General features: G+C 35.8%; 1 protein-coding gene across 26 annotated transcripts in view; it reads right to left on the bottom strand.

Moving 5' to 3' along the window:
• The window catches only part of ADGRL3 (adhesion G protein-coupled receptor L3), an 802,670-nt gene that overhangs the window by 268,362 nt on the left and 520,734 nt on the right, over positions 1–13,574 (bottom strand). For 22 of the 26 annotated variants that reach the window (XM_041725369.1, XM_041725367.1, XM_041725376.1 and 19 more), the window contains 2 exons: positions 12,299–12,313; positions 9,346–10,146 (listed from right to left, as the gene is read on the bottom strand). In XM_041725369.1, the coding sequence (XP_041581303.1) occupies positions 9,346–10,146; positions 12,299–12,313 (816 nt within the window). The remainder of the gene's footprint in view (positions 1–9,345; positions 10,147–12,298; positions 12,314–13,574) is intronic. The other 4 variants (XM_041725372.1, XM_041725379.1, XM_041725385.1 and 1 more) reach the window with 1 other exon arrangement.

Below are 13,574 nucleotides of genomic sequence, written 5' to 3'. Positions count from 1 at the left end.
GGCAAAAAAAAAAAAAGAGAACATTCAGCAAATAGTAGGTGATACTATTTTTTGATGATTCCCTTTCTGTCTCTTTTTATTTGTTTTCCCTATCTTTTTTTTTTAAGATTTATTATTTGAGAGAGAGAGAGAAAGAGAGAGAGAGAGAGAGAGAGAGAAAGCACGAATGAGAGGGCAGAGGGAGAGGGAAAGAATCTCAAGCAGACTCCACTCTGAGTGTGGAGCCCTGTTTGGGGCTCAATGACTCTCAGATCATGACCTGAGCTGAAACCAAAAGTCGTACTAAACCAACTGGGTCACCCAGGTTCTCGTTTTCATTATTCTGTAAGCATCATGGGGAGAGGGTCAACACCCCTCCCACCCCCCCACCCCCTCTGTTCATAGTTGTAGCCACAGGACAAAGCACAATGCCTGGCCTTAGCTATATTTAAAGACATGTTTACTCTGGGAAGGAGGGAAGGAAGAGAGGGAGGGAGGACCAATCAATTATTAGGCTTCTGACTTAAACCCAATCTTGACTTCTGCTTCTGCTTTCTATAGCAGGTCTGATTCTGTGTCTGAATATCACTTTTTACCTTTGGCTTTATCTTAGTATTTCCAATTCCATTTTCAAACTTCTGCTCCATAAACCATTACCACTTATGTCTCTTATTGGGCTTCTCTATAAAATATAAAAGTCTAATTTTTTTGTTTAATATATAAATCATGTATGTAATATAGTAATATTATCATAGATTTTGGAAAGTTTACTATTTTAAAAATCACAGTCCATTTTATATTTTTTATTGAATAAAATATTTCTAAATAAAGTACCATTTTCTTTTTTCTTAAAAGTAAAAGTTTCTTCTAAAACACTTCTCTTTTCTTTTTTTAATTAGCATAAGAGTTCATTCTAAATCATGAAATCAACAAATACCTAACAATCCACTCAAGTTTGTATCCTTTTGGTAGAATCATTTTTCTTAACACTATTTTTTGAAGCCCAAATTTGAAAGCTAAAATATTTCAGTGACAAGACATTTCAGAGGAAAAGGGCTGGATAATTTTAATTTGTATCTTAATTAGGGTAAGTGGATGCAAAAAGTTTGACAATGAATTGTACTACTGAAGACCAAAAAGAGAAACAGGCAGAGTTCTTATGTAAGCATATAAAAAGGAAATGTTCTCTATTTGTTGTGTTTTTTGAAAGATGTATTTATTCATGAGACACAGAGAGAGAGAGAGAGAGAGAGAGAGAAGAGAGAGAGAGAGAGAGAGAGGCACAGAGACACAGGCAGAGGGAGAGGCAGGTTCCTGTGAGGAGCCCGACGTGGGATTCCATCCCGGGACCCTGGGATCATGACCTGAGCCAAAGGCAGACGCTCAACCACCGAACCACCCAGATGCCCCTCTCCACTTGTTTTAGGGAAATCTTATATGTCTCTTCCTAAAAATTGTACAGCATAGATTTTACCTGTCATTTATGTGTCTTAAATTATTTGGTCATTGATCATTATAATTTAAGAATTTAGCTTCCTGATGAAAGCGTATTTAAGAGGGAAATACCTTTGTCCTTAAATTCATACTTCTGATTGTCAACCCTAGTCTAAGGTACTTGAACACTATCTAATACTTGAAGAAAAAAAAAAAAAAACAGAAATAAAGCAAATGTCAAGCTTTGCTATATAATAAAATCAATGTTCATTTATCTGGGCTAATGTTGGACAGACACAGGGTATTCTGAAGTGGAACCTTTAGATAATCAGAAATCTCATTTTAGTCACTATTAACCAACCCTGAGGAGATGTGGTAATAATGAGCAGCAAAACTATTTCAGTTCCACCTGCCTGCCCTCTGGTGGACGTGCTAATGAGCAGTGAAATGGCTACAGAAGGGACAGCTGGTGTGAGTGGGAAGCTTATTCACAAGTAAGTCATCTTATTATGACTGCGTGTTGCATGTAGAAGTGATTGTGATTACATTTCTAATAATTATACATTTACCAGGGACATCACTCTGTAGGGACAAAGAAAAAAAAAACCACAACATAATAAGTTAGTATCATTTGTGAACCTTTTTATCCTTTGCATCTTGTCTCCTACATATCAGATTAAAGGCTAACACTGGGCTTGGCTGTAAAATGCAGGTCCAGCTTTGCTTTGTACAGGACTGTGATTTGATAATCAGAGCCTGGAAAGCAGAAGGTGTCCTTCTGAAAAGGTTTACCCTTCAATTATGAAAGAGAGGAAGACACAAGAAAGACAAAAACAAACAGAAGAGACTTCAGCTGATGCTGAACGGCAGTGGCCGAGCTAGTGCAAATTCCCCAAGTTTGGGCTGTGCTTCCTGAAAATTCACCAGCAGCAACGCCCTTGAGGCAGCAGCTGGCACTCCAGGCAGTGAAGCCGCACTAGGAGGGAGGGAGGGCTCCTCTGCAGACAGGCAAACAGCTGATGCATAAAAATAAGGACCTGGATGAAATTAGCAACAAGTAGCTCACTGGTTTTCCTCTTTTTGTAAAGTTCACTCAGTTACTGAGATGGATGTAAAATTAAACTTTAGGGACAATGTGGCATCATGAGTGGAGCATCCTCGCCTGGCAGCTCTGGACAAGTCTGATTTAAGATCCCACTCCTTGCGGGCTCTATTTTGTGATTTGGGCGCACCACAGTTAACTAACCGGTTCAGGAAGCGGATTCAGCTACCTATTAACACGTGACAGCTTCAAAATGTTCAGGATTCTCTGCCCAGCACTCACATTACTCAGCTGTCAAAGTAAAGGGCTCAGATATATGATGTGAAAATTACATTTTAACGAGGTGTCATGTGTGTTTAAAGTTCTTATTCATCACTATGTAGTCCATGGCTTTTACTGGAGACACAAATGCACTTAATTAGCATATTATAAGGACAGAAGGTTCACCTTATCTGCATTGTTAAACTGCTATGTGTAGGCTTTTTGTTGTTGTTTGAGATTCCGTTATCTTCAGTATATAAGGAAGGAAACGTTTACATCATCTCAAGTGGCTTTCCAGAAATTATGGATGGTGTTCAGGAAGCAGAACAGTCATAAGACAGTAACTACATGTCTTTATTGTTTTGTTGTTTGTACCGATTGCTTGATGTGTTTCACTAAATCTCAACCAGTAGATTTTTAGATGTGTCAGACATGCTAAGTTTGGGAGATTTTGGGAAGTGGGCTTCCCCCACTATTCTTATCATCAACCTAAATCTACTTCCTCCTCCTTCAGTAGGAAATACTGGAAAATATTTGTACATTTGACAAGGAAGGTTTAGATTGTTCTAAGGACAGTTGAGAAGCAAACTCGAAGAGTCAAAGAAAAAATACCTCACATTTCAGTCCTATTTATTAATGAATAATCGATTCAGCGTAAGACAGTTTGGGACAAAACTGAAGAGTGAAAGTCAGTCTGTAACTAATAATAGCTAAGAAGTGATGCAACTGATTCCCTCACACCATATGTATCAGGATATAAAGTAGTTCTAGAATGTCAATGTCAACTTGAGAATCTCTCAAATAACCTGTGCAACAGCTAAGCATCATCTGGAGGGTTTTAATGTCTACCTTACAAAAGAGCCAGCTGAAGGCAATAATGAAAATATAGTTCATATGCCTTATAAGATAGGATAAAGGCTCAGTTAAAAGTACATTTGAAAAAAAGCCTAGATCTGATAATTCTAGATAAGGCTTTCTACTCAAAAAAGGAGAGGAAGTACTTTTACATTCGCTTTATTCTCAGATGCTAATACTTACAAGCATTTTTGATGCAGGTGTCCCAAACTGAATCAACTGTTCTGCAGACAAAATATGTTCTCAACAGGATACAATTATTATTAATTTCTAAATATAACACACCTTCCATTTTTTCAAAGTTGAAGAAAATCCTGGAATTCGTCAACTGAAAAATTTGAGACTATGTTCTGAATAGAAAATTCACCCAGCAGTTGCTCACTTTCTCCCCTATTGTAAGACCATTGACTTTAATTTCTTCTAATTACTTCTGAAAGAAAGCGCATTAGGTGTTAATGTGCTTTGGCACTTCTCCCTAACACCTGCTAAACTTCCTTTAGGTTACCAAAGCTCATTACACTCTGAGTGAAGAAGGGAAGAAGTTGGGTGTAGGTGGTGGGGGTGGGGAATAACTGGGATGCATCTTAAAACTTCTAGATCATAGAAGTGTGAGGCCAACAGTGAAGGTGACTACCTGAGAGGCATACATGTAATCTAAATAAAGCAAATTTGGGGACTGATATTCTTATTCTCATAATATTCTGAATATTAACATATATGGTAATTCATTATTTGATTTCTTAAATCATTCAGCAAATCTTGACAGAGCATCTACTATTTATCAGGCACCTACTATTTATAGGTTCCATAAAAACCTATTAACAGGGACGCTTGGGAGGCTCAGTGGTTGAGCATCTGCCTTCAGCTCAGGGTGTGATCTCAGGGTCCTGGGATTGAGTCCCTCATCTGGCTCCCCACAGAGAGCCTGCTTCTCCCTCTGCCTATGTCTCTGCCTCTGTGTGTCTCTCATAAATAAATAAAAACTTTATTTAAAAAAAAGGACCTGTAAACAGAAATGACTGAAACAGTATCAACAAGATTATTTCAATGTGAATCAAAAAGTAAAAGCTTTTTATAAATTGGAAATTCTTTGCATTTGTATATTCTTTACCATGTGAGGTAAAGAATATACATTAAAAAGTGCTTCTACAAAATTTGCAAATATAAATTATTGCGTGAATAGCAATATCGCATAAATAGATTCATTTTCCATTACTTTCATGCTGGAAGACTACAGAAAATACTGGCAAACTTGCACTTAATGTAATGCAAAATATATGATGACAGTTCCAAAAATGTTTTAGACAAAAATGAGAACAAATTTTAAGTTTTTAAAAACTTTGCCCAGAAGAGCAGGCCCATTAAGGCACTTTTCAAGGAGAAACTTCGCTTAAAATTAACAATGAACATTTGGAAAACAAGTTTTAAAAAATCACATTAATATTAATTGATTTATACAGCTATTGTTGAAAACAACCTGTTTCACAGACTGTACCATTCCCAGAATGGCTTCCTTTGCAAAAGAATACAAACCAAAGTCCTGTAGCTGAGCCAACCCAACAAAAGTCAGGACAATTAGCAGTTTGAAAATGGGTGCTGGGAAAAGTAAAAGGATGAAATTAAATGAATTCTGAAACAACTTTCAGGATATTTCTGAGATGCTGTTTCTCTTGTTATTCTTCTTAAAGTTTACCGTTTCAAAATTTAAAATGGATTGTTGTTTAAAAAAATAAAGTACATCTGATTTTATGGTTGTAGAATCTAATCTACAAATTAGATTTGCATCTAGAGAGTGCCTGGCACATGGGGATGCTGAGATCACTTCCATCAAATGGGAATCTAGAGACACAGCTTCCGTAAACACACTTTCCATCATCAGTGCCATAAAAGGGACTGGAGTTGGGTTGCACTTCGATAGCTGTAGGGTTTTTGAGTAATAGGAGCTACCGTGTCTTAGGTTCCTCGCTTAGAAAATGTGGATAAGGGACATCTAGGTAGCTCAGTGGTTGAGCCTCTGCCTCTGGCTCAGGGCATGATCCCATGGTCCTGAGACTGAGTCCCACATCGGGCTCCCTGCATGGAGTCTGCTTCTCCCTCTGCCTATGTCTCTGCCTCTCTCTGTCTCTCATGAATAAATAAATTTTAAAAAATCTTAAAAAGAAGAGAATATGGATACAAAGGATTTCTGCTGGGTTGGTGTGTACCTATTTGGCTGTTTGTTATACCTATTACAGATATCATCTTATTAAAGTCTAATGATCATTTTTGGAGATAGAGGTTATTTTCTCCATTTTATAGTTGAGAAAACCAAGACCAAGAGGCTGAGCAATGTGCCCACAGTCAAGCACTGGAGGCAGAATTCAAACCCAAGCTGTTTAGATTCCTAAGCTCATGTTCAGAGCAGCATGCTCTGTATGTATGCCTTACAAAGGATTTTTAAATGTACAAGAGAAACATATTTTCCCCCTAGCTGCCAACACCCAGATCGTTTAAGGTACAGAAAGGTGATATTCAGTAGAAGTTAACATAGATATCCTTCTGCATAAGAGCTTCAGAAGTGTGAGTTTTCATTGATTAGAAGAACTCAGTTAAAATCAGAGCAAAAATAGCTTGCTTCCAACAGATGGCAACAGCAAATACACTTTAGATCTACAAACTCAGAATTAGCCTTTTTGACCCTAACGTATTTATAGTAAGTTGGTTTCTGTAGATAAATACATGAGAAGATCCATAATAGGAATTCACTAAAGGCAATTTCTTTGAAAAATGTCAACCTAATTTACTAAAAACAAACAAACAAACAAAAAAACCCAGCTGAAACTGTTTGTGAGGAATACGATGAAGAGCCTCTATTAATGCTAATTGAATTCTCATATCCACACATACAATGCATAAAATTTACTTCTACACTTATTCTTTCCACCTCTAAACTGCAGTAAGTCTATACCAAAATACTAGCTTTTAAATGAGCATTAATGCATGAAAATTGATAATTTTTCTTGCAATTATATTTACAAATTTAATACAGATGGAATCTTACTCTTTGCAAAACAGGCAAGGTTTTCATTGTTGTTTAAAAAGAGGGAAAACTGAATCTCCTGGCAAAAGTTAGGAATTTGTCTCAACCCGGGATTGAATCCCACATCAGGCTCCCGGTGCATGGAGCCTGCTTCTCCCTCTGCCTATGTCTCTGCCTCTCTCTCTCTCTCTGTGACTATCATAAATAAATTAAAAAAAAAAATTAAAAAAAAAAAGGAATTTGTCTCAAAAGCTAAACTTTGTCATTTCTCAGTGTTTGCCACATTAATAGCATCGTCTTAACAAACATGAATGCTAGTACATTTTGGCAAGATGGTTAATATTTTAACTCCCATAAATAAATAAATACATAAAATCAAGTGAGTGGTATACTCTTCCTTATGTCCACAATGATTGATCATATAAAATGTATACACACATAAGTTTGCTTGAAATGTCTGCTGGAAATATCTATGTGTGAAGTCTCTAAATACTTGTGAGTATGGTATCATCTTGCTCTTCCAGGATAATTTAGAAAACTAGGCTAAGAATTTGCTTCAATTCATCAAATCAAAACCTGGAATGCTGATTAAATTTAATCTACCTATTATTAGAGATAAGAATAATACATAATGTTTTCAATAAATAAAACTTGAAATATGTTACTGTCTCTTCTTTACTCATAAACCACAAAAGATGAGTTATTATCTGGAGGCAATTAGATATTATGTCCTGTTGCAATTGTCTCTGTGAATAAATAAATAAAATCTTAAAAAAAAAAGTCAGAAAAGGCTAAGAACCACACATAAACAGTTTTCACTAACAAAATGTAAATTTTATTATTTTTTTTAAACTTTTTTTATTATTTATTTATGATAGTCATACAGAGAGAGAGAGAGAGGCAGAGACATAGGCAGAGGGAGAAGCAGGCTCCATGCACCGGGAGCCCGACGTGGGATTCGATCCCGGGTCTCCAGGATCGCGCCCTGGGCCAAAGGCAGGCGCCAAACCGCTGTGCCACCCAGGGATCCCAAAATGTAAATTTTAACTTAAGAATATCAGAGCTATGAAAAAAATACTCCCCATGGTTGATTCTTGCTTAGGTTTTCAACTGAAGGTTGTATCAAATTGAAAAGGCTTACCTAATCAGTAGTGAGCCAGGTACTGTACTTGGATTGGAGACTTTTTTGAGGAATTATTAAGGAGAAGTTGCTTTTGTTACTGTTGCATACTTAGGCTTCTCCTCCCATAAGGGACAGTTCAATATAGTATCAGAATTGCTGGCCGTGGAAAGAATTGTTAACATCCTGCCTAAGGCCTCTCCGAGATCGGAGAAAATACCAACTGATTTCTCATTCTCTCAAGGTAAGAAGGGAAAAGCTATTCACTCATTCATTCAACAGAGTTACTGAGCCTGTATTTTATATATGCCATATATTAGTGTCTGATAAGGCAGAAATAATGGCCAGATAAAAACATATACATAAATAAAGGCTGGGTAAGGTCACTGGCCATAAGGAACTTAGAATCTAGCTGTGTAAGAAGGTACATGTGTAACGAACTAAGTTAGGAAGCAAATGGCATGCGAGTAAAAGCAGTGCAGGAAACAAGTTATATTAAGATATAAGTACTGAAAGACACAAAACATAATCTTTAAATTGCTATATCACTATCAAAATTCAGACACCTGTTTTTTGCTTTCCATTATACTTTATCATGAAGAACAGCATTATGGCTAGTTGAAATAACTGAACCTCTAAACTTCAGAGATAATTCTATTTAATTGCGTAAATGAAAATTTAAAATAATAAAGCAACTTATGACTATTTCTAACAGCATTAAAAGAAAATGGTATGTCCCAGAGAGGGAAAACGACAATTTGTTAAGAATTGGGGAGGCACCTGGGTGGTTCAGTGGGTTAAACATCTATTGTTGGCTTGGCTCATGATCCCAGCATCCTGGGATGGAGCCCCACGTCAGGCTTCCTGCTCATTGGGGAGTCTGCTTGTCCCTCTCCCTCTGCCCCTCCTCTGATTTGTGCTTCTCTCTCTCTCTCTCTCTCTCGCTCTCGCTCTTTCACAATCACTCTCTCTCTCTCTCTCTCTCAAATAAATAAAATCTTGAAAAATAATTGTAAAGATTATCTCTGGTTTACTCAAAGCAGTGTTTTGTATTGTTGTTTCTTGTAAAATTTACATCCATTTTTTTCTGCATTTCTCAGTTATAAACATTTTTCTGTACATATCAGTTAGGTATACTCAGACGTGGGCACACTCAAACTGACAATGTTCCCCATAGGGGTGGTCATATATGACACTCTCTGCAAAGTGAATATATTGGCATAGGGCTCCTAAAGCATTGTATCAAGACAGCCCTTAACATTTTTCCTATCGGAGAGCACTTCTGAGGGCATGTCACAATTAATTAAAGAGGAAGGCATTCTATTTTAGTAAAGGTTTTCTGTACTTCACTACACAATAAACTAACCAGATGATTATAAAAATGCCCTTCAGAGAAGGGCTTAAGATTGGAGACTGCTTGCACAAGAGAGAAAAAGGTTTTTATACTTTTTTTTTTTTATAGCCAAATGCGATTAATGGCAACATTTTTTGGATGAAAAGACAGAGAATAGTTTTCAGGTACACAGGCCAGAAGAAGACAACAAAAGTAATCATACATAAAACAAACTTACCAAAAACAAACTGTAAATATGCCCCCCCAACACTCCCTTGAGTATCATCAAAAGTCAAACTTACCTGATCTGCTATCCAGAGGTCCAAAATCCAAAGAGTATTTCACGACATGATAGTTATTCCATACGTACAGAAGGTTGTCCCTGGGGTTGTAATCCACAGCTGCTATGTATTGGTATGAATTGGGAAAGGGTACATCCACCAAACTATCCTTACTTTGGTCGGTGTTGTAAATGTAGTCAATCTTATTCCCTGTGGCCTCGTTATCATCATCCTCATATACAGACTTGACCACATACAGAATCCCGCAAATCATAAATGCGTTGGAAGCTGATCTTTTATCATATGCAGTATCCCATGTCCCTTCAATCCGTAGGGTATAAGGGTTCAATTGACTAATGACAATTTTACCATTATTTTGTTCTGTTGCATAGATTACCCATAGCCCATTTTCATCCACTGCGAGGTCTATGTCAGACTTGCCTCCCCATCGGTAAGGGGAGGTATCATGGTAATTGGCATTTGCTATGATAGCCTCTCCACTCTTTATCCTAGTCCGCAAATCAAATTTTACTATGTTCCTGGTGCGCTCTTTGTTGAAAAACAAAGCTCCGTCATACACTACAAATCCCGTGCCATCCACCCTGTGAGGGAGCTTGTAGGTTGTAGTTGGCCTTCCAGCGATGAAGTCATCCTTGGATGAGTACTCCGTCAGGGTATCAGTTCTGTAGGGAGTCCAGGGCATATAATAAATCTTGTCAGAGGCCTGTAGAGGGTCTTTGCACCATGCCCCAGATTGGTGGTCAGATTCAAACAAATGTTCACTCTGGTACACTCCTTTTAGTAGTCCAGGACAAAGAAAAACTGTTGGGAGGGAAAGAGTTAAAATAATAAATATATTAATTTTAATATTTTGTCATATATTTTTATTTTTCACCAAATGGAATGTAACTCTAACAAGAGATACCCACCACCACTTAATTATTTTGTTGCATTCTTCTGAGTACGCGAAATGTTTTACACACTACTTTTGACTATTGTTCAAAATCATTTTCATTTTCATTTGCTGAAAAATGTGGCCACTTTCTAAGCAGTTGTGTTTTCTTTTGATTTTTACCTTTGTAAACATGTGATACAATATTTTTGTATATACAGATACAGGTGTGATGTATGTCTATGTATTCTATAGACGTATAATAAATATAAATATTTATAGATAAGATTTCTATGTGTCTTATTTAAACTTAAATATATATATTGTTTTCACTCTGATGACATCTGCCATTCAATAACTTATCATTAAGAAATAAATAGGAATCTAATAGTAATTAAGTATAATAATAAAGGAAAAGAAAAGCCTTGTAATACAGGCCACTGAATCTTCAGGCAAAACAAAACAAAACAAAAAACTCTTAAAGCCGCTTTAGCACACACAGAGCATGCAACCCACACAATTAAAAATGAATGATGGATGGAGACTGGGAGGGAAAAGAGAAAGGAAGAAAAAGAAAGGAAAGAAGGAATAAGGAAAGAAGAAAAGGTGAAAGGTTACAGAGTAGAACCCAAGATCTAGATTTTAATCAGTTAAAAATGTCCTGTTAAATACAGTAGTATTGGAACTTAAAAACATGTACCTTTTACTGTTACATGAGAAGAACATTAAAAAAACAAGATTACTTGCTATAATATTTTGCTGCTCACACTTCAGATTGAAAATGGGCAGGAATTATCTCATTCACTTGATTTTTAGTATGATTCAGTAGCAAACTGTGTAAATAGTGGTAAGAAGCCTTGGCTAGCTCATAATGAAAGGGCTATAAAGCAATGTTTCCCAAAGAGTGGTCCTTGAAGCACCTGTTTCATGTGGTATAGCCCGATGTTATACAGAAAGAAAACAGGGATCCTTATCCATATATTTAAGAAATATCATATTAAATAGAATTGTGGCAGAGATTCTAATAGCTTTGGTACATCACTGAATCTCCAAGGCTGAAGTGAGGAAAATGAACAAATTTAACAAACTCATTTGATCACGGAACTCTTTCTACAGAGCCTGTTTCAAATGTAGTGTTCTGTTGAACCTGCTATGGGAAACACTGCTCTAATATTTTTGCAAAGCAAATACACTAAAATAATCATGCAGTCCACTGTTATGTTTGAAATGATTAGAAGGGTACTGGGTGGAGAAATTTAGAAGTCATACGGAATTTGGATGTTGACCCATATTTTAATGATTAAAGTATTATGCTCTTGATATTAGTGATTAGCTCCCTAACAGCAACTATAATGCTAGATCAAATGGAAAATGATCGAAGATAAAACTTGGCTAGGATGTGCAGGTTATTAAAAAGGAAAGTGCATTATTAAAGTGTCCAAAGTTTTACTTTGGTAGAAATGAAAAGTTCAAGGGCAGAGTTGACAATCAAAATCTTCCATAGCAAGGATAGAAGGCCTTCATCAATTTATACTCAATAATAAAATTGATGATTATAAGAATTTCACAGATTCTAATATGATTGCTAAATTATAAAGAGTGGGTAGGCATTGTTGTCAAAGTCACATATAAACTTTAGATTGGTTAATAGTGAGCCCATGATTGCTAAAGTAATTTATTATAAGGTATTTCAGAAAACCAATTCCCCTTTTCCCACAATAGTTAAAAATTAAAGGTATGGGAAACCACACCAGAGCTATGGAAAATTATCTAGTATAGAAATAAAATCAAATCTAAAGCAAACACTGTCCATCACCATCTACTGGATTTCCAACTACTTATTTAAAAATAAAGAGGAAGAAAATGCACGGTTGAAGATTTTACATGAAACTGTTTTAGGATAAAAGGAGCAAACCAGCACTGGTCATCACAACAGATTAAAGTGAAGTTGAGCAGCAGAAGTAGTAAATAAATTTTCATAAAATAGATAAGAATTAATACAAAATTATTTTAACTAAATGTTAAACTGTTAAATAACTTAGCCTATAAATAGTATATAATTTATGAAAGGTATTTAATTACCTTTTTGTTCCACTTCTATTGGAGAGAGAGAAGTACAGAGAGAAAGGAGAAAAGAGAATAGATTAATGGTACGATATTGGCCAAGCACTTTTTATTCACCTCTTCCAAACTGAAAGTAAATAATTTATTTCACTCATACTTGCTTTTTGAACATAGGATTTTTTAAACATTCCCCTAGTAAAATAATTTTTAAGAAAAGCAATCATATAATAAACTTAAGAATACGTACAGGCTTAGAAAACATAAGGCAAAAGTTATTCAAGCTAAGATTGCAAAAAACACACAATTCCAAACTATAGACACATAGGAAATACAATATTCATAATAAGAATACCAATATTCCCCTTTGAAAGTCAGAAAGATAATTATACCCAAAAAGCTTTCAAATAGTTTGACTAGTCTCATTTATAAAATACTATTGTTTATACCACTATTTAACATAATAGTCTTGTTTTTTACCCATCTCAAGGATTGATCTCTTTGGAAGTAACTACTCTGCAACTCATTTCCTAAGGCCTAGGGTTTTCTGTGTTAGTCTTATGGGAAATAAACCTCTTGAGGCTACACATTTACAGGGAATGCTCTCATACTAAATAAATGGATTCAGAATATTTATTGAAGAAACTTCTCTCTCTCCCACTTATCATTATTTGATATTGTGGAAAAACGTCTTTCAGAAAAATCTGTTAGCAGAAGGTTGACATAAATAATGAGCCACCTGTTCTGGAATTTCTGAAATCCTTAACCAAGCCAACATACATTTATAAGCATAAATTGAAATCCTCAGCCATGTTATAGCTGTATTTTTCAAATTAGATTCCATTTTTATTTTTAAGGTACTGATCAATACAAGTCAGGGAAAATTCTGGGAAACTGTAACATATTCATGTAACTCATCAACTGTTAACATATTCATGTAACTCATCAGGTAGTGTCGTGTTTATCTTATAAACATTTGTCTCATCAGAGACAGTTTGCCTAAATCGCAAAAAAAGAACAAGGACCAACAAAAAAAACAGGGGGAAGAGTCGGGAAAAGATGAGTTCATAATACAGACTCAAAGATCACAGATTGCAATTGATATAAATCTTTAAAAAATGCAATGAAATGGATGAACTGAAGTATTATTGCACAATAAATAAAACACTAGGGAAGTTTCAAACAAGGGAGAAATATTGTTTTGGGTAGTTACATTTGGGTGAGACTTTTGTGCTTTGAACTAAGCTCCTCTGTCTTCTATTGTCAGAAACATACTCATTTCTGTCCACTGACTTTT

This window comes from Vulpes lagopus, chromosome 12, assembly GCF_018345385.1.
Source record: "Vulpes lagopus strain Blue_001 chromosome 12, ASM1834538v1, whole genome shotgun sequence".
NCBI classification, from domain to species: Eukaryota; Metazoa; Chordata; class Mammalia; order Carnivora; family Canidae; genus Vulpes; species Vulpes lagopus.
This window is presented reverse-complemented; position numbering and strand designations above follow the sequence as displayed.